This window comes from Triturus cristatus, chromosome 4_1 (assembly GCF_964204655.1).
Source record: "Triturus cristatus chromosome 4_1, aTriCri1.1, whole genome shotgun sequence".
NCBI lineage: Eukaryota > Metazoa > Chordata > Amphibia > Caudata > Salamandridae > Triturus > Triturus cristatus.
The window spans coordinates 44,860,025-44,881,932 of record NC_140585.1 but is presented as its reverse complement, the minus strand read 5'-3'; the positions used below and the strand labels follow the sequence as shown (position 1 = coordinate 44,881,932).

The 21,908-nt window shown below is 47.5% G+C and overlaps 1 protein-coding gene across 1 annotated transcript in view; it reads right to left on the bottom strand.

Annotated features, from left to right (window-relative positions):
* Positions 1-21,537, bottom strand: part of LOC146839432 (transcobalamin-1-like) — a 247,152-nt gene extending 225,615 nt beyond the window's left edge. Inside the window, exon 1 of the mRNA XM_085650798.1 lies at positions 21,498-21,537. Within this exon, the coding sequence (XP_085506924.1) occupies positions 21,498-21,537 (40 nt within the window). The remainder of the gene's footprint in view (positions 1-21,497) is intronic.
* Between the last annotated feature and the right edge of the window lie 371 nt (positions 21,538-21,908).

Genomic DNA, 21,908 nt, shown 5'->3' with positions numbered 1-21,908 from the left:
CAACTACCAAGTCCTGAAGAACACACTGATTGATGGGTTCGGCTTAACCACGGAACAGTACCGGGTGCTGTTCCGGGACACCCAGAAAATTCAGTCTCAGGATTGGGCTGACTTTGTCGATTGTGCCACTAAGGCTTTGGAAGGCTGGTTGCTGGGTAGCAAGGTTACTGATTACACAGGATTGTACAATCTTATCATGCGAGAACAGATTTTAAACAACTGTCAGAACCAATTGTTGCATCAGCACCTTGTCGACTCGGATCTGACCTCTCCCCAAGAATTGGGAAAGAAGGCAGACAGATGGGTCAGAACAAGGGTCAAGCAGAACCAGAATCAGAACCAGGGTGGTCAGAAGAAAGCAGACCAGAAGGGTAGTAACAAGAATGAACAAAATGACCAGAAGTCTTCGACAGGTCCCCAACAAACCAAAGAGGGTGGGGGTCAGGCTTCACAGAAGAAGAAGACTCAAGAAGGCCAGTCAAAAAGGTGGTGCCAATACTGTAAAAGTAAGACTCACTGGTTTAGTGAGTGCACCAAGAAAGGAGGGCAAACTCCTACCACTGCAGCCCCTAAGGCACCTGCACCCCCTAGTACAGTCAGCAGTGGTAGTGCGCCTCCCAAGGCATTAGTTGGGTTAACCTTGGGAACCGAGGAGAGTGACGACTTAGTCGGCACGCTCACTCAGGCCGTCCTTGTCTGTACAGGGGATATGGATATGTCCCCTGATGCCAGTCTCAATACTTTGGGCAAATACAGACAGACACCTTTGATTAATGGAAAAGTGGCTCAGGCCTACAGGGACACTTGTGCCAGTGTCACCATGGTGACACCTAACTTTGTGGACCCTGGACAGATCAATCTAGGTACCAGTTACCTAGTGACCAATGCCAGCAACGTCACTACCAATCACAGTATGGCAGTTGTTGATTTCTCCTGGGGAGGGGTAAGTGGCCCGAAAAAGGTTGTGGTTAGTTCAGACCTCCCCGTAGAATGTCTGTTGGGCAATGATTTGGAAACGTCACAATGGTCAGAAGTGGAGCAGAGGACTCACATGGAGATGTTAGGCTTGCCAGCACATGTCCTTGCTGTGACCAGGTCACAGGCCAAAAGATGCCCCACTGAACAGGTGCTGGATCCTGGAAGAACGGACCAGACACCTTCCAAGAAAAGGAGCAGTAAGGGTAAGGCTTCGCCTTCCCCCTTGCCCCAGGTCGTGGATCAAGTCTCCGAGGAGGCTGACCTTAAAGAACTGAGGGAAACTGAGCCGCAAGAGCTTGAACCTGGTCAGGTTGAGTTTCTGGGCTCAGGGGGACCCTCCAGGGAAGACCTGGGGAAGGCACAGTTAGACTGCCCCTCACTTGAACCCCTCAGACAGCAGGCTGCTGCTGAGGCTGCAGGGAACGCCACAGGTACCCACAAAGTGTACTGGGACGATGGACTCCTGTACTCCGAGGCAAGAGACCCCAAACCTGGCGCGACCAGGAGGCTGGTCATCCCCTTGTCTCTGAGAGGTTTCCTTCTTACCTTGGCCCACGAGATTCCTCTTGCAGGTCACTTAGGCCAGAATAAGACTTGGGACAGAATTGTTCCACACTTTCACTGGCCCCGCATGTCCGAAGATACGAAGGAGTTTTGCCGCTCCTGTGTCACTTGCCAAGCCAGTGGTAAGTCAGGTGGCACGACAAAGGCCCCCCTCATACCACTACCGGTGGTGGGGGTACCCTTTGAACGAGTGGGGATCGACATTGTCGGACCAATGGAACCCCAGACAGCATCAGGGCACAAGTTTATACTGGTGGTGGTGGACCACGCCACCAGGTATCCTGAAGCTATTCAACTTAGGACCACTACAGCACCTGTGGTGGCACGGGCCCTACTTGGAGTGTTCTCCAGAGTGGGCTTCCCTAAGGAGGTCGTCTCAGACAGAGGTGCAAACTTCATGTCGGGATATCTGACTGCTATGTGGAAGGAGTGTGGTGTCAACTACAAGTTCACCACACCCTATCACCCACAATGCAATGGGCTTGTTGAGAGATTCAACAGGACCCTAAAAGGGATGATTCACGGACTACCTGAAAAGCTTCGGCGGAGATGGGATGTCCTGATACCCTGCCTCTTGTTCGCCTACAGAGAAGTCCCGCAGAAGGGGGTTGGCTACAGCCCTTTTGAGCTTCTGTTCGGACATCCTGTAAGGGGACCCCTTTGTTTGGTAAAGGAAGGATGGGAGAGACCTCTCAGAAAGCCGGCATCAAACATTGTGGACTATGTGCTCGGTCTCCGCTCGCGGATGGCAGAGTACATGGAAAAGGCGTCTAAAAACCTTGAGGCGAGCCAAGAATTACAGAAAGCTTGGCACGACCAAAAGGCTGTCCTGACTGTGTACCAGCCTGGACAGAAGGTGTGGGTGCTGGAGCCAGTGGCCCCGGCAGCACTCAAAGACAAATGGTCTGGGCCCCACACGATCATTGAGCAAAAGGGAGAGGTCACCTACTTGGTAGACCTGGGAACTCCCCGGAGCCCCCACAGGGTGCTCCATGTAAACAGGCTCAAGGCATATGTCGACAGGGAGGGCATGGGCTTGCTCATGGCCACAGACGAGGGACAGGAGGAGGAGAGTGACCCTCTCCCGGACCTGCTCTCTCAGAACCCTGACGATGGGTCAGTAGATGGTGTTGTCTTTTGTGGCAGCCTCTCTGGACATCAACAAAAGGATTGTAAACAGGTTCTTCAATCCTTTCGACATATGTTCTCTCTGACACCCAGTCAGACCAAGTGGTGTACCCATGAGGTCGAGACTGGGGACAGTCTGCCCGTAAAGAGTAAAATCTATCGGCAACCTGATCATGTCAGAGGCTGCATCAAGACAGAGGTGCAGAAAATGTTGGAGCTGGGAGTCATTGAACCCTCGGACAGCCCCTGGGCTAGTCCCGTAGTGCTCGTGCCGAAACCTCACACCCAGGGCGGTAAGAAAGAGATGAGGTTTTGCGTGGACTACAGAGGTCTCAATGCAGTCACTAAGACTGACGCCCACCCAATACCAAGAGCAGACGAACTTATCGACCGGTTGGCTTCGGCCAGCTACTTAAGTACGTTTGACCTGACAGCTGGGTATTGGCAAATCAGGTTAGCTGAGGAGGCCAAGCCCAAAACAGCATTTTCTACCCCGGGTGGGCATTATCAGTTCGTGGTAATGCCCTTTGGTTTGAAAAATGCACCTGCCACCTTCCAAAGGCTGGTGAATCGAGTTCTCACTGGGCTGGACGACTTCTGCGCGGCGTATCTGGACGATATCGCTGTCTTTAGCTCCACCTGGGAGGATCACCTGGTCCACCTGAGGAAAGTGTTAGAGGCCCTGCAAAAGGCAGGCCTCACTATCAAGGCCACCAAGTGCCAGATAGGGCAGACACAGGTTGTATACCTGGGCCACCTTGTAGGTGGAGGCCAGGTTCAACCATTGGAGAGCAAAATACAGGCCATCCAGGACTGGGCTCCTCCAACCACCCAGACTCAGGTTCGAGCTTTCTTGGGCCTGACTGGTTATTACCGGAAATTTGTCAGAAATTATGGATCCATTGTGACCCCGCTAAACGACCTGACAAGTAAAAAGATGCCAAAAAAAGTTCAGTGGACAGCAAGCTGTCAGAAGGCATTCGATGACCTAAAGCAGGCCATGTGCACAGCACCTATCCTAAAGAGTCCAGACTACTCCAAACCATTCATTGTCCAAACAGACGCTTCGGAACTGGGTGTGGGAGCTGTTCTATCTCAACTGAATTTTGATGGTCATGACCAGCCCATAGCTTTTATTAGCAGGAGGCTGACCCCTAGAGAGAAGAATTGGTCAGCCATTGAGAGGGAGGCCTTTGCTGTGGTTTGGGCCCTGAAGAAGTTGAGGCCATACTTGTTTGGCACTCACTTCAAGATTCAGACCGACCATAAGCCCCTCTTGTGGCTAAATCAAATGAAGGGTGAAAACCCCAAACTACTTAGGTGGTCCATTTCCCTACAGGGGATGGACTTCACAGTGGAGCATAGACCTGGCACTGATCATGGCAATGCAGATGGGCTCTCCAGGTATTTCCACTTAGAGCAAGAAGACTCACCTGGTCAAGGTTAGCTTATTGTCCCAAAGTTTGGGGGGGGGTCATGTAGGAGAGTAGGGTCTGCAATCCTATGATCACCCAGATTTTTTTGCTTTTGCTTCATTGGTTTATGACTTTCCCCGGCTGTGGGCCTGCCAATCAGACCCACAGCCTAGCTGTTCTCTCTCGAAATTAAACACATGTACATTAGGTGCATCCACCAATTGGAACTGGGCCGCCTTGTCAGTCCCTGTCTCAGCATACCACAGGTATCCAGGGCATTGGTGTACCCAGGGCCTACCAGGGGCTGCAGCATGTATTATGCCACCCCTGGAATGGCCGCCCAAATCTGACACAACTGGCTGCACGACAGCTGGGGCAACGTGGTGTAATCACCCGTTGCTGTAGGTGTAGTATTCCTAAACCTAACCCTAAAATGGACACATGGATTCCTATCAGTCACTCCTATGGCAGGCCTTATCAATCCTGAAGGCAGAGTGCAGGGAACCATGTGGGACGGTGCTCTGGCGCGAGCTGAGCCCGTCGACGGCTTGCGGAACCAAGTCCTAATAGCCGTTCCATGGTGACGCGGGCCAACTACTTTTAAATGCATTATAATCCTCGCGGTTATTTGCTAACTTTGGCATCGCATCACCTACACATGTCGAGTAAGGTGTCATACGAATTGGAATACGAACCCCTCGCCAGTTCTGGCGACGGGGTTAGCATTCCCCTCTTTTAGAGGGGCACGACATGGAAGTAACCTTGAACCCCGGTTAAAGTTGACTCAAGCCTCATCATCACAAAATGGATGCTGCCACCAGACACAAGTCTGACCTCCTGCTGCTGGGAGACCTTCCAGCGAGGGGAGCTTGGACAAAGGGTTTCCTGTCGAGGGCGGTGTTAGCACCATCCCAGACAGGGTTTGTGTATCCCAGGTAGGCAGGGCTGAAAGGAAGGTGATTGCCAGTGGCACCCCGGTGCTCACTGTGCATAGCCCGGCTCAAACCAGTTTCGGGGGCACACCAGCCCCTGAGCTGGGGCGAAGCCGGACAAAGGATAGGGGTGTAACCACCCCCCTCCTGGCTCCACCCATAGGTAGAACCTAGTCACGGGCCAGCCCCTTTTCTTAGAATAAAGGTAGGAGCGAGTCCCCTTCCCAAATTGGATAATCAGATAATCGGATAATTCTGAATCTTGAACTACTTTCCACGAAAGGAACTCTCGACTATTTCTGAAGACTCTCCCTTGTGGCTAAGGAGTAGCCACCCTGCACCAGCAGGCACCACCTAAGCGCTTGCGGTTTGCTGTAAGTCTCTCCTACGGATCAAGACTGCCCAGCTCGACGAGACCCGAGTTCCCTGCCATCTCTGACCTTTTACCTACCTCATCAGCCCAGCTGAGAGTCGTAGGTGCGACGAGACCTGCGGGACCGGCTATCTTCAGAACCTGCACGACGCTTATCTAGCACGCCCACCGAGGGACCCTCGAGTGAGTGCACCTAGGGTTTGAGAAGCCCTAACCCTGAGCAGCTCCAGCATCGAAGTCTGCCTCCCCAGCATCCACGAGATCTGCGTGGGGGCCCTTCCGCTCCTTGTTGTTCACCGCGTTGTCCGACCACTTGCCGACCGGCTTGTGGCCCTCTTCACGACGCACCAAGATTTTCATCACTGGTCTGGTTGCTCCAGACTGGCTCTTGCTCCCCTTCAACAGAGGAGTACCACGGACCCTCCTGGCCCACTCCAGATGCCATCGTGACTCCCCCGCTTGGGTTGCCACTGCCAAGATCCGCTGCCCCATTCCTGGGCCCAGCATCATCGACAGCAGACACCTTCGTGGGACAGCTCGCCCTCCATCCTGGTCGCCGCCGCGCCTCCTGGTCCGAGGAACAGCCGAGTCCGACGTCATCCACTCACCTGGTCGAGGTGACTTCAGCCGGTACCCTCCTGGTACCCACACGATCGCTGGCTAGCGGTTGAGAACTGAGTCCCCTCTGCTTTCAGGTTTCCTTCATCACCGATCCAGGCTTGGATCTTGCTGAACATCGTCACTGGTCGCCTGCCAGCAACTTCTTCTTTCAGGCTCCTGAGACTACAACGAGGACTCCCGACATCTTGCCGAACTTCACGCAGCCGCAGCCTCTGGGCTAGGTAACTCGAGCATTTCGGTGCTCCATCGCAGGTTCGCTCTACAAGTGTCCAGTTCCTTTTTCGTTTAGTCCCACTGATCGGAATACTCCGGAATCAGTACCTCCAGACTCTAACCATTCGCATTTCACTGTTAGTGTAGATGGTTTCTCGTGCCCCTCGGGCGTTTGTGTAAATTGTGCAACTGAAGTATTCTCCTAAGAGTTTTGTAGTGTGCTTAGCTCCCTGACTCATAAAGAGCCAGGGTAGTCTTGTTATAAATAAATATCCTTTTATTTTCATAACAACTTGTGTGGTGTCCTTTCACTTGGTGTTCAAGGGGTATATGTGATGGTAAACAGCTGGCTTAACACGCCCTCTAGAGTTTAGCCTAAGACTGCTCGTATCCACGCTACTAGGATAGCTGGTCTATAAGGTTGACTTACAACCAATCATCAATAAGGGTCGTTTGGAATGATACACAGTGATCACTAGAATAGTGAGCACTACATATCAGGCCAACTTCTCACACGGAGTGCTTATGAGTGTTCTGCCAGCCCAACTGGCAACTTGGTGTACTTTTGAAAAAGATCTGAGGCTTGAGCCTGTTTTTTTTTTTTAGCATGGCAGTCTTTCGGCTGTCTATTTGTCGTGGTGTAATCTCTGTACCTTTTTTTTTTTTTTAGAGTCCTTTCATTTGTAAATATGACTTACAATTGGTATTTACAAATGGTTTGGTTTGAGTACAGTCTCTTGGCGGTCTCTTGCTTTTGTCCTAAGTGTAGATTTGTGGGTTAATTGTTTTTTTTGAATGTCTATGTGGTTTGTGAAGTACTTGTTTCAGTGTGTAGTGACTATGTTTTTTGTGTAAAAATGGTTTGCCTTAACAAGCAGTGTTGTGTGTTCGGAGTGTATAGCCCCCTTCTTGAAAATGTCTGGAATGAGCTCAATTTGGTTTGTTGTCGCTTTTGTGTTCTGCAAATGTCATTGAAAGAATTACATTTTAAAATTCAAGGAATGAATTAAATAACATATGCTAAATAGCTGCACGCTACCATTAAAAGTGAAACAGTAACAAAGTATACATGTATAAATATTGCCACTGATGGAGCGGGTAGTACAAAATTTTGTATAGCTCCTCTATTTTGCATGGAAATACTAATTATATAATCTATTAACTATAATATTATTAAGACGGGTTTGCATGTATACTAATCAACATTATTAATATTTGAATTACACGTGGGATTTGCATTTTGCATGGCTAAATAACTTTTATAACTAAAATCTGTTCGCATATTACCAATAGTATATGAGGAAATAGAATACTGCAAGATATATGTTGCTTTTGTAATGTTTTGTAATGTTGCCCGAGAAGAGGACCAAAAGGGTGAATATAATTGCTTTGAATATCGCTATATGCTAGATAAATACAAGCACATAGAGGGATTAGTAAGGGGTTAAAATTAGATTTATTATTTCTATGTATTAATTACTCTTTTGTGTTTGTTTCGCTTAAGTTGGCATTTGGGCCAAAAAATCAAAGATGGCCGCTAACGCTACACGACGAAGTGGCCACTGTCCCACGAGGCGCGGAGTGAGCTGCCCATGTGCAAGAAATCTCCTGAAGCCTCATCGCGACCTATGTTCACCATGTACCCGAACAAGGATACAGTGGGAAATCCGCCAAGGCGAAAGAACAATCGACCTTACAATAAACCGGAACAAGCTGACTTCTGAACTACCTCATGACCTCACCCCTCGAACTGAAACCCAAAATCTGACATCGGACAATCTCAACCAGCCAATCACGACTGTGCTAAAATATTAATTTGTATCATCTTTGCTTCATTTTACTATAAAAATGCGTAAGTAGAATAGAGAGGAACGGCTGCGTTTTTCCTGAATTTTAGAGGGTCCGGATGCTGCCCGATTATCCGATGACTGCGAACTTTTCTTCAAGTCTATGGGCAATGATAGATGCTTGCACGTCTTTGGTCCTTTGCCGATCTTTGGGACTGTAGCGTGCTGAGCAAAGAACTTTGAGATTTGGCCGATTTTAGACGATTGACTGCAAATTTGGTTATGCAGAGCCAATGAATCAGAGGACTCCAAATAGCCAGATTAGGTAAATATGATGTTCTGTGGTCTACTAAATATTAATATAAAGACTTTCTAAAACTTTGACGAGACAAATGCGAACTTAAATCATTATGAAATTTTAGATAAACAATTATTGATTAACACAAACTATGAGTTGTGAGTTTCATTTAGAGAGATTCTGAAGTCTTAACCCCTTCGCTGCCAGGCCTTTCCCCCCTCCTGTGCCACGCCCTTTTTTGGCTATTTGGGGTAGTGCGCGCTGAGGCCCCTGTAACTTTTTGACCACATAAGGTATCCACGCCAAATTTGCGTCCTTTTCTTCCAACATCATGGGGATTCTGAGGGTACTCAGGGTTTGTGGATTCCCCTGGAGGGGGTCACAGAAATGAGCCAAAATACAGCAAAATGTAGTTTTTTGGGGGGAAAATGGGAAAAACGGGCAGCAAATGAAAGCATCTGGGTTTTTCCCTGCAAGTGTTATCAAAAAAGGGTTTGTGGGGCTGAAAACACAATTTTCCCAGCTTTTAGGGGATATCAGACTTTTGTCAGAAACCCAACATTTTTTACACAGTTTTGGCATTTTTCTGGGACATAGCCTATTTTTGCTATTTTTTGTGCTTTCAACCTCCTTCCAGTTAATGGTAGAAATGGGTACAAAAGCAATAATGGATCCCGGAAAGCTATACATTTTGGAGAAGTAGACAAAAGTCTGAATTCAGCAAGGGGTCATTTGTGTAGATCCATCAAGGTTTCTTTATAGGAACTAACAGTTAAATATAGGATAAATTGAAAATTTGTTGAAAAAAAGCGCCTTTTGTGTCAACCCTTTCACCTGTAACTTCTTCTAATTATGACAGCTGTTTCAAAGCAATATACTGTTACATCCGCTGGACCTTCCTGGTTGTGGGGATATATAGGACTTGTAGGTTCACCAAGAACCCGATGAACCCAGAGCCAAAAACTGAGCAGCAACTTGCAATGGTTTTTTAGGTCTCGTGAGCCAAAGGCTCGAAAGAGACATTTTATATGTGGGAATTTCAAAGTGCTACCCACACTTTTGGCTGGCCTAAACCTTGAGTGCATGAGATCACATGCACGTGCACAGCTGCTCCTCTGCTCATTGCATTCCCCCCTCCCTTCTCACCCAGCCCTTTGATGCTCTGATTGCATCTTCCTTCTCCTCCTCTTTTTTTCTCACTTGTATTCTGGCTCCTCACATTCCCCCCTCCCTTCTTGCCCAGCCCTTCTTGTTCACGCTGTAGCCTGTGCCTGTAACTGGAGACTTTCATGTACTCTCTCAGTCAGCTGGCTCCAGTCTGCCACTCAGCAGAGCCATGTGGACGGACGGAGAGGGAGGGTTGTGCTGCCTTTCCTGCTCCTCACAGCTGCCTGGGCCCAGGACTGGATATGGTCTCCCAGAGATTGTCTGGTTCTTTCTTTTATGTTTAATGGCAGGCGCGGTGCCCTTTCAGGAGCACCACGATGGTTTGATTTCATTCTCCTGTCTCCAACACCCCCCACCCCACTCTTTCTGCTCTCCTCCTCCCTCCCTTCAATTAGTCCCGGGGCTTGCTTGCTTCGCAGCAGAGCCAACCGGACAGAGAGGAAGGGTTGTGCTGAGTCACTCGCTTCCGTTTCATTGTCACAGGTAAAATAGTATTTATTAGCGCTGCAAGACCAGAACGCGCTTTGAAAGATTGGAATATTACAGGCTGCAAACCAGATTTGCTGTCCATCCTTCCTCACGGTGTGACGTGCAAACCCTGTGAAAGCAAGCACATGGCAGCTGCCACGGATCACATCCACTGTAAAACTACATTTATTGAGATAAAATCAACGCTAGAACATCGTGTCGCGTTTCAATGTCACAGACACATATCATTTGTTATACACGTATTCTTTCGACAGGTTCCCTTATTTCTGTTAATAGATATAGCTGACATGTAACCTGTGTGATTCACTTTCATACGTATTATATGGCAGATTAGGCACCTGGTGAAGGGGGGGTGGTGCTGCTGAAACAATGTTGATCCATGTGTCGAGAAGTACTGTTCCTAGAGCATGCTTATAAATAACCCTCGTTTAAACAAACAGGAGCTAAAATGTCAGGAGCACAAGTTATCTACGTGGCTAGTGTTTTGTAATCACTTTTCTTTTAGCTCGTGTTCACTGCAGTCTGGGCAATATATCCTTTCCCTTAGTAAACGTAGCAGTTCCGTGGAAAAACGTGTACTCTAAACTGGTTTTAGCATCCATGACACTTGCATGAAACGTACATTGTCCTGGAACGAGAAGTAGCCGCTGCCTCTTTAAAAAATCTGTAGGGTTCTATGTGTCGAGAAGACCGGGTGGCATTTCAGTAAAAAATGCACATGATCTGTCCCACTGCTCAGTTGTTTGTTCTCCAGTTAACATACCACCTTTCTTAATTCAGATTCAAGATGTGCGAGGCCACACCAACTTATTAAATATTCATTCCAAGATCGTCTGCCCTAGTTTTTTATAGAGGGCCGGTAAATTGGATTAGATTTAGAAGTACAGAGAGCCCTTTATCGTTTAACATTCTAGTGTTTTTAAGAATGGCATTTTATGTAAAGAGGCAACTGATCATGCATGTTTTATGCAAAATCTGGATGATTTGCAGGTAGAGGTATATAAGTGAGCAAAGCGTTTTCTCTAGTTGGTTTCTTTAGTCACTTTCATATGTTTGGGCTATAGCTGTACATTAAAGGTGAAGTCTGTGCAGCCTTGGTGTCACAGACTTTAATACTGCCATGATCACATTGGCCATCATACCAACGCTGTTCGTGCCATAGGCCAGTTAAAAGGAGCATAAATCATCTAGCATATTAGTGCTGTTTGTGGAGGACTTTAAGGATATTGTGAAAGGTATGCCATGTTGTACATGTACGTAATTCTTATATTCGTCCTTTTAGGAGTCAAAACCTTTGTATAAGCCTTATGTTTTTTTCGCCCATCTGGAAACTTAAACTCTGCTACATTTCATGGCTTAATTACTGGACTGAAAATAGAATGCGACCCTGGTACAATGCCCTCCGAGTCGCTGCCTCATTCCGAACAGGAAGGATTTTCACTAATCCGCAATCATGCTCCAGGAATAAAGCAGTATTGGTAACCACATGTATTGCTTTTACTAAGTAATTTTATTTATTTCTCCACGTAGTTGAAGCCTGTTCCAGAGCTCTCACAAATATCACAATAGTGTAAGAGCAGGTACAGAAGTGTTCGTACAGTGCCCGAGGTGACCCCTCTGCGACGGCTGCCACATAGCGCCAGTGTATGGAGCCCTTTCCCGGTACTTAGTTATATTATGCACTAAATGTTCGAAAGGCAGGTAATATCAACCATTAAAGCAATGCGCACACACGTTCTACCCCTCCATCCATTCAAAGTCTTTATTCACACTCTGACGCCTTTGAAACTATGAAATGATTAGCAAAGAGAGTGCGAAAGGAGCGCCTGTGACAGAGAGAATCAATTAGGCCGGGCCTTTAGAATTATGCGATTCTGTGCCTGCACCGTTTTCCTCATAACTGTGGATTTGCTGCATCTACCACATAATCCATCACATGATGCATAATTTGTAGGTTTTAACAAAAAAAGTGTTTCTAGTTCAAACAGATCAAAAGTTACTTAAAACGTTGCACCGTGCTCCTTCGCAAAAGTTAACAGGTCATTTCTCAGTTGCTAATTGCTCCATTTGGTTACTAAGCAGGTACTATTGAGGTGAAATCTTTTCTCATACAGTGTTACGGTGAGTAAAAGTTGCAAATTAATAAAATAATACCAACACAAAAAGAGCTGCCTTATCCTACATAATTTGCCTTTTCTTGCTGGATAATTGTGTCCTCACCTGCTGCATAATTCCAGGAGCCCCTCCATTAGGTTAAAGTACAACCCATAACCTGAATTCTGCTAATCTTACTGGTGCATTTTATAATTAATTGATTTACTGCTCCTGTCTCAAAAAAATCTGAGCCTTAGAGAACATATCAGAATTAATGGTTACGTTGTCAATTTTAACACCAAGAGCATGTGGTTTTTATTCATTTCTTTACTAGTTTACCAAATTGTGAGATAAGGGATAAATCTCTCTGCATCTCTGTTCTCTTATCTGCTAAAATGCCAAGTAATTAAGTGTAGGCTAAATATCAGCATTACATTCCATTTAAAACCTTACCATTATTCAGCTTTGATATCGCCTACATGTTAAGTGTGAAAAAAAGATTGAATGACAAGTTGTGTGGCATTCTATGTAGCAGTGTTAATCTGTTTTGGCAAAAAAATAATTCTCCAATCCACCCTTCTACGCCAAGAATGATGAGCAAAAAACATTTAAATGTTAAACAAGCATTGGCATAGCCAATAGGTCTCGCCTTTGGGACCTTATAAGTGTTAAGTTATCCAGCAAAATATCCTTGGTGCAACTACTTCAAGTGTTGCATGGCTAAACACTTATAAGGTCCCAAAGGCGAGACCTATTGGCTATGCCAATGCTTGTTTATTATGTACCGGGTATATAGTAATTATTCTGTATAAATGTGTACATGGAAAAATCGGTATGAAAGACACCTATGTATTTCTGAAATGGGAACAAAATATAGAGTTTAGAAACAGTAGATATTTGCACATTTCCGAAATTGGGAATACTTATACTAGCATGAGAATTATCAGTCATTTTTTAGAATGACTTATTTTTTACACAATGTCTTTCATTTGGAAGACAGAAATGCATCGAAAGTCAATAGGTAATAACAGTTCCTTTACAAATCTGAATTACCCTAAGTCTCCAGATAAAAATGGTACCTCACTTGTAGGGGTAGGCATAGTGCCCACGACAGGAAATGGCTCAAAACCCAACGTGAACACACCACATTTTCACAATGCAAAATTACCCTTTTTTAGCAAAGTGCCTAGCTGTAGTTTTTTAACCCTAGCTCTGCCGGCACCTAGGGAAACCTAGCAAACCTATACATTTTTGAAAATTAGACACCCAGGGGAATCCAGGATGGGGTGACTTGACTGCCTCCCACCAGGTTCTGTTACCCAGAATCCCTTGTAAACCTAAAAAATTGCCAAAAAAACACTTTTTCTCCACATTTCTCTGGTGGAAAGTTCTGGAATCTGCGTGGATCCACAAATTTCCACCCACCCCCCATTCCCCAAAGTCTTCCGATAAAAATGGTACCTCACTTGTGTGGGTCGGCCTAGTGCCCGCGACAGGAAACGGCGCAAAACGCATCGTGGACACACCTCAATTTCGCAGTGAAAAATGAACCTTTTTTGGCAAAGTGCCTAGCTGTAGTTTTTGAACCATAGCTCTGTCGGCAACAGGACCCTTGCCTGTTGAGGCGCACTACGTTTTGGACCCTTGCCTGTCGCGGGTACTTGGGCCTCCCACACGAGTGAGGCACCGTTTTTATCGGGAGACCCGGGGGAACGCTGGGTGGTAGGAAATTTGTGTCAGCCCAGTGATGCCACAACTTTCCCACACAAACATGTGTGAACAAGCATTTACAATGCAATGGTCTCGGCATTGGTAAAGTTAGAGCTATTGGCATTGCTCATGACATTATTTTTGTTTATGTTTTTGTTTTTAAACATTTAAAGAAACGGCATTGTCATGAGCAATGCCAATAGCTCTAACTTTAACAATGCCGAGACCGTTGCATTGTAAATGCTTGTTTGGTACTCTACGGCAGGAAGGCAAGATACCAGAGAAACCTGGATTTGTTATCTGCCATGGAAGATGGACAATCGACCCATTGCCACCTTGCCCAGAGTGGGAGAACAGAATCCAAGGTTCATTGCAGGGCACCTGGCTATTCGTTGTAGAGGGTTATGATGGCATTCAGAGCCATCGAGGAGAGTAGGCATCTTACATTTTCAGGTCATTTCATCCACTACAGCTCTAAGCCACCGTTTAAAGAGCGGCCCTTGCAGGGGCATCCGACATCTTGTCAGCAACAGTCGAAAGACGGGCAAGGCCCTGGCTGCAGAGGAGACTGTAAAGGGACCCAAGCTGCAGACCCCCCAGGATGCGCATCACAAGGGAAGCTCACTTCCTGCACTGGTGAATCAAACACAGGAAGGACCCCGCCACCCAGGTTTAATCCCCCCAGCTTACAGCGCTTTATAAACTACAGTAAAACACAGAAAGAAAACAGGGGAGGTGATGTCCCAGCAGAGCGCCCTATAAAGCTTTCAGTTACACAGAGGAGGGGCGGGCTTCAGTACAAACGCCATTTACAGCCCTTTAAGTGGCTCTCTCTTTTACAGCCCTGTGCATTACAGGGAGGGGCTGGGGTCTGCCTCCTGTAACAACCTCATGACTTACATACAGGTTTCTGTTTTTACTCTGCACAGATAATGCAAAGCTTTGTTCAGTCAATCATCCTACAAAAACACACAAAATAAACACCATCACACAAATGCACTTTCAACCTTCGTAGAGAGTTAAAACATCTGCATACTTGACAAGATGTACAGCGCATCAGTCAAGGGAAAAGCAACTATCTACATTCATGATACATGACATCGGTCTTAAATCCAATACTGAACCTCGAATAAACTACAAACCACCACCTTAGACCGCACAAACGTTATTCATTTCTTGCGTGTATTCCGGCGGAGGGGGCCCCCATTCAGCCTGAGGCCTATGTATATCTGGTAGATATCTGGATTATGGTCATCCTGCAGGAGGTGTGGGGGACATCATTTACCGTTATGCCACTGGTTCTCATGACTGCATTGCTTCTTTTTAATATATTAAATAGGTCTATTTCACCACCTCCAAAGGCCAGTCATTACCGGGACAGTTTACTCTTGTGACTTACTTTTATTTCAGAAAGTCTTTATTAGGATTTTGTGCAAACAGTAAGATTCAGCCGAGAAAATACAAAGGTCTCACCCTAGTTGAGGACCTGGTGACATCTAATCAGAACAGCGCAAGTGAGGCTGATGGGAGAACACGTAACAGGAATCCATAATTATAACACAGCAGCAAACAGTTCAGTCCAATCTATAAAGTTTTCAAAGCTCATTAAAGATCCATAAGCGTTCTTTAAATGCAGGAACAATGTACTTCGTTGCAATTCCAGGATAGCATTCAAGAGGCCATGGGGCGTTAAGGTTATTGTACGCAGATGCTTTATGATGCCACCATACATAGTCAAAGGAGCGCGCCAAATTACAACAAATGACCTTCAAATTGGCTTGTTCCCACTGGAAATACAAGAATGATAAAACCTATAGGTCTTGCCTTACAGACCTATTGGATTTGGCAATTATTTTTGACAGTGCTGTACAGCGTTGGCAGCTGACGCTATGCGGCATTTTTATTAATACATTAAAAAAATTGATGTGCTCGGCGAGGCAAGTTATTGCGACATGCATGATTATACATGTGCGTGCATTACAAAATAGCGTGTTTTTTTAGTGGACAGATCTGCGATGCACTGGTAAATGTAAAAAAAGTTGCAATAGTAGGGCGAAAGTGCATTGTGTTTGGGGGGTGGGGAGTGAGCTGGCCAGGGTGGGAGCAACACAGAGCGGGATGGAGCAAAAAACGCACTCTGGGTAGAACAACGCAGGGGAGACGGATAAGACAATGAGCAAACACACGGGGGGGAATAGATGGGACAGCAACATGGATCCGTTGAGGGTGAGTAAAACAGGTGATGCATACATGCCACTATACCAGATTCAGACGGGAGACTCCCGAATTTCGAAGCCAAACAATTACTTTTTTGGGCTGTCTTCCAAGTTCTGCCTGAAATTAACCTCTGCTTCAATAGAAGTCAATGAGGAAAATACACTCCCTGATATTCTTTTCATAATCCCCCATTTTTAATTTCTAAAATGTTGGCATGTATGGTAACGGGAGACCAACGCCCACGGATGGGGAGAAGCAGAGGGGGCACCAAAAAGGCAGATGGGACAGCAACACGTTGCGGTACGGGTTAGAGAGAAGCAGACAGTGGAGAGTAACACAGAGGTGGTGGGAGCGAAGCAATAGAGGGAGAGAGAGCTAGAAGTGGAGAGAGAGCTGAAAAAGACCGGGGTAGAACTCTAGCATCAGTGCTCCCCCGCGGTGCTAAAAAGCAGTACGCTTAGAGTGGAGGGGCGGCTGGGTGATTGCTGGTTAAAGGGAACGGGGCGAACAATAAAACATCCTGTCGGTCAAGTACGTGCGCTTGACCACGGTGTACACTAATACATTTTTTTTTTAAACGCATCTCGTGCCCCATGACCAATATTCGTTCACGGATACCATTGTCAGTAGTCTCTGCAGCGTGCGTAATTAGCCTAGAAGTACTGGGAAAACCGCCCCCAAAACTACTCGAGCACAGGCTGTAGGCCTAGAGCATCCTCCATTTTCCTGTGATACGCCGCTGCGCTTAAGTACCCCCCTCTACCAGGCGCGCCTCACCTTGTTTGTTTTCGTTCAGTTGCCGCTCATTATCTCCTGCAAAAAAAGAGGCGGTATGAGGGCGAGTCCGCCCGCCCCGCAAATATTAACAGCCAATCATGTACCGCACTGAAGAAGGCAACCACTGAGGATAAGCTGTAACATTTGCGGCCAATCAAAAACAAAAATTGCGAGCAAAATAAACCAATCAACGGAGCAGTCTTCGCTCCACGCCACTGACGATATGTCCTACGCGCTAGTTACGTAGAGGCAGTCGTGAGGCTATACATACGCACATATAAAAATGTTTCAAAAATAAATAGACCTTAATGTCCAGCTTGACAAAATACAACAACAAGCACGCACCTAATGAGAAGATCGCGACCTGGCAATTAACAAATGCGTCCGGACGCCGGGACACCACCGCCTTTCTCCGAGGCACAGCAGAAAATGCCTCGGAGAAAGGGAGTGTCCTTTTCGGATTGGGGGGCGTGTTTTGCTGTTGTCTCCTCCCTGAGACTTCTCGCAAAAAACACGCCCCCCGATCCGAAAAGGACGGGGCAGGATTAGAGTGACGGGACCTCTTCTCCAATGGCTGGCCAGCATTTACTAGGCCAGCCAATGGAGAACAGGGAAGAAGAGGGGCGGGTTCAAGCCCCTCTTCACCCAAGTCATTATGTCTCGCGAGCGAGACTGCGCAAGCGCAGCCATCGCTAGCCGAGACCTAAAAAGGGGATTTCTTCAGCTAAATTTGAGGTTTGCAGGGCATTCTGGGTAAGGAAACGTTGGGGGGTCCACGCAAGCCATACCTCCCTGGAATCCCCCGGGTGTCTAGTTTTCAGAAATGTGTGGGTTTGGTAGGTTCCCCTAGGTGGCCGCCGAGCATCGGGCCAAAAACCCAGGTGACCCCCTTGCAAAACCAGGTCGTTTTGAGGTAGGCAATTTTCATGTCGCCTCACTACGTTTTGGGCCCTTGCCTGTTGCGGGTAATTGGGCCTCCCACATGAGTGAGGCACCGTTTTTATCGGGAGACCCGGGGGAACGCTGGGTGGTAGGAAATTTGTGTCAGCCCGGTGATGCCACAACTTTCCCGCACACAAATATGTGAAAAAGGTGATTGTTTCAGCTAAATTTGAGGTTTGCAGGGCATTCTGGGTAAGGAAACGTTGGGGGATCCATGCAAGCCATACCTCCCTGGAATCCCCCGGGTGTCTAGTTTTCAGAAATGTGTGGGTTTGGTAGGTTTCCCTAGGTGGCCGCCAAGCCCGGGGCCAAAAACTCATAGGACCCCCTTTGCAAAACCAGGTTGTTTTGTGATAGGTAATTTTGTTCAATAGGTTTTGGGCCCTTGCCTGACGCGGCCACTAGGCCTACCCACGCAAGTGAGGTACCATTTTTCTCTGAAGACTTTGGGGAACGCAGGGTGGGTGGAATTTTGTGGACCCACGCAGATTCCAGAACTTTCCACCACAGAAATGTTAGGAAAATGTGTTATTTTGGACACATTTTTAGGTTTGCAATGGATTCTGGGTAACAGAACCTGGCAAGAGCCAGTGAAGTCAACCATCCAGGATTCCCCTTGGTGTCTAGTTTTAAAGAATGTACAGGTTTGCTAGGTTTGCCTACGTGCCAACTGCGCTAGGGCCCAAAATCCACAGGTATGCACATTGCTAAAAAAAATCCGGAGCCCAGTGGCCTTTCTGCCGCCCTGGGGGGGAATCGGTGAAGGGGGGTTCATCCTGATATGCCCCTAAAGGGGCAGAAAGACTGTGGCTTTTTTTTGTGGGGGTGGGGGCACTGGTATTACCATTTTTGGCAGCCCCCACCCCCACGCATAAAAAAGCCTGCGCACTCGCTGGCGCCTAGTGGGCTTTCAGCCCCCCCAGGGGGCAGATCAGGGGCCACTGCCACCATCTGCCCTCCCGGGGGGGGGGCAGAAAGACTGGAATTTCTCTGGGGGTGGGGTATTGTCATGCCCATTTTGGGGAGCCCCTACCCCATCACTAATAAAACAAAAAATCCATGGTTGCTAGTGGGCATTCTGCACCCCCAGGGGGGGGCAGATTGGGGGCTACAGCTCCCATCTTCCTCCTGGGGGGCAGAAAGACTGTCATTTTTGTGGGGGGGAGGGTGGGGGCTTGGCGTGCCCGTTTCGGGCAGCCCACACCCTAAAAACAATTGCGCAAAAAAAATCCCTGGTGTTTAGTGGGCTTTCTGCCCCCCCCGGAGGGGCAGATTAGGGGCCAATGCCCCATCTGCCCCCCGGGGGGGGGGGCAGAAAGACTGTAATAATTGGGGGGTGGGGTGGCGGCATGGGCCAGCCCGTTTTGGGCAGCCCCCACCCCTATTTTTATTTTTTTTACAATTCCCTGGTGTCTAATGGTCTTTTTGTCCCCCCGGGGGGCAGATTGGGGGCCAATGCCCCATCTGCCCCCCAGGGGGGGCAGAAAGGCTGTAATGGTGGTGGGTGGGTGGGGGCATTGACGTGCTCGTTTCGGGCAGCCCCCACCCTAAAAAACCTGAAAATAAATCCCTGGTGTATAGTGGGCTTTCTGCCCCCGAAGGGGCAGATTAGGGGCCAATGCCCCATCTGCCCCCCGGGGGGGCAGAAAGACTGTGATAATTTGGGGGTGGGGTGGGGGCATGGGCCTGCCCGTTTTGGGCAGCCCCCACCCCTATTTTGATTGTCAAAAAAATTCCCTGGTGTCTAGTGGGCTTTTTGCCCCCCCCCCGGGGGGGCAGATTGGAGGCTACTGCCCCCATCTGCCCCTCAGGGGGGGCAAAAAGACTAAATGTGCCCAAAATAATTTTGGGGGAGCAAAGGCCCTCGCTGGTGTCTAGTGGGTGGATCCCTGCTTGGGGATCGCCCTCCTGTGGCGATCCCCAAGCAGGGATACACTGGGGAGGGGTACCATTGGAAAGGGGAGATTCTCCCCTTTCCAACGATACCTCTCCCGTCTTTTTACGTGCTCAGGGGGCTGAGATAGTCCCCTGAGCACGTACAAAGTGAAACCTGAAATGAGCCTCTTGGCTCACATCAGTTTCACTTTCACTGTAATGACGTCGGCGCGGCGTGTGCACCGATCGTCATTACAGTGAAAGGGGGGGGGCTGGGGAAGCTCTTCCCCAGCTCCCGAGGCCATTTTGGTTTAAAGGGAATCCCTCTGGTGCCCGCACCAGAGGGATTCCCTAGGGAATGCCTCATGACGAGCTGGACTCGTCATGGGTACAGCGCAACTGTGCTCCATGACGAGTCCAGCTCGTCATAGGCACAGAAGGGGTTAAAATGTGTTTTAGCCGGTTCTAAATCACCATCAACCAATCCAACTAATTGGTCCATTGACCAAGTGGGAGGAGTGCCTTGATGCTTAGGATTAAGGATCTGTAGGTGAAGGGCGTTAATGTATATTTTGTAAAATAACTTTTCTCTCCCTATAGGTTATAAGGTGTTTTCCCCACATGTTCAGCGCTTGAACTACTCATCCCTCCTGTGGGTGCAGACTGGTGAAAGAAACGTATAAGTGTTGGTGTTATGGGCCCAACCAATGACTGCATGTGTGAATGAGCTAGTGTGACGTTGGGTCTGCAACGCAGGGAGGATACTAGTACGGGTTGTTTTCCCGTTGCCTGGGTTTTTGCGCTGCATCACCACAATGGTAAAGAAAGATTAGAATTAACACTCAATAGGAAAAAAAATAGGCCTCATAGAAAGAAGAAAAAAAATGCATTTGTGTGCTTTGCATAACTAGGACTCAATATAAAATGTTACAGCATTATCCTGAGATATTAATATTGAAAGGTTTTCACATTGTCTGAGTAATTGGTTGCTCCTAAAATACAGGGCGCCTTTTTTTTTACATTACAACACAATAGATTTGAACTGGCTTGGAATGCCAATAGACTGCACTGTGCTCATTCCCCGCGCTAAAAAAGGAGCTTTGAAACAGCTGTTCAAAGCTGTCTGTACCGAAGGAAGCTGTCTGAACAGCAGAGGTGAGAAATGGTTTGCAAACTTTTTGAGAACATTGCAATACAGCAAAGGGTGTTTCTTCTGAAAAAGGCGTGGAAATTGAGGGCTGCTGGTTGTAAAGCACAGCTGAGTAAACAACACATGGCTATGCCGGCCACAAGCTACAGATCAAGCTGTGGGAACTAGGTTTTAAATTAGTACAGCATGAAGGCACGTGCGTTAACAACTACTGATTTTTGAAAGTTAGAAATACCGGGTTTTTTTGATAAATGAGAAAGAATTCATAGTAGGGACTTTCTTTCTTGTTGCTTTTTTACATAAGTAAGTCTTTGGTTCTGAAGCCATTTTGTTTTTGGCAGCCATTTTAGTTAGCCATGTGCTCGCCATGTGCTTTCTCCCTCTTCACTACTGCCTGCCCTTGCATTCTGCTTGAGTCATCTGTTACAGTTAACTCCTTCAGTACTGAGCCAGAGCACTGCACATGCTCAGAAAGGCCTAACTGGTAGAATAAGGGCTCTATTGTCCCAGAGAGAAGTCTCCCTTACTTCTTCCCGTGAAACATTTGTCCTTCACGTGGCAAACACCGCACCGAGGTGCGTGCTCTTTTAAATACTGATCTCCCACTTCATTTGGCGCTTTGATTCATACTATATTCAATGCCTCGTTGACTACGGGCCTAGCTCATCAAGTGGTGAGCTCCGGCCTTGTGACCTCATTCTAAACAATATTTGGTGTGATACCGGCATTCTTTCATTCTATTTTTTCCAGCATATTCGGCGGGTTACCTTTACTTCTCTCCTTGGCTGCCGGTGTGCTGCTGTTCATCTGCTTACTCAGAAATGGCTGTACAATCTGTGTGACAAGACAGTTTGCCCCGGCTGCTCAAGCTTCGCACCCGGATGCTTGAATATTATGGAACGCTACCTCTTGCGACTTTGAGTGTAGCCTATGGATTATCCTTCCGGTTTTCGTACTTTACTTGCGTGCAACCAGTTTTCCACTGCCTGGATTGTTGCTTTGAATGGGCTTTGGATTTGTACCTTACTAATACGGCGTCTCCTGCCCCGGATTATGATTGACTGATGAGTCCCTTAGTGGCCCACGAGTTGGACTGTTCTGGAATCAGGATTATGGCCTTTGCAGCTGTGCACAGAGTTCTAGGTAATTGGGACATATGAGCAGCGGCCCATGACTTC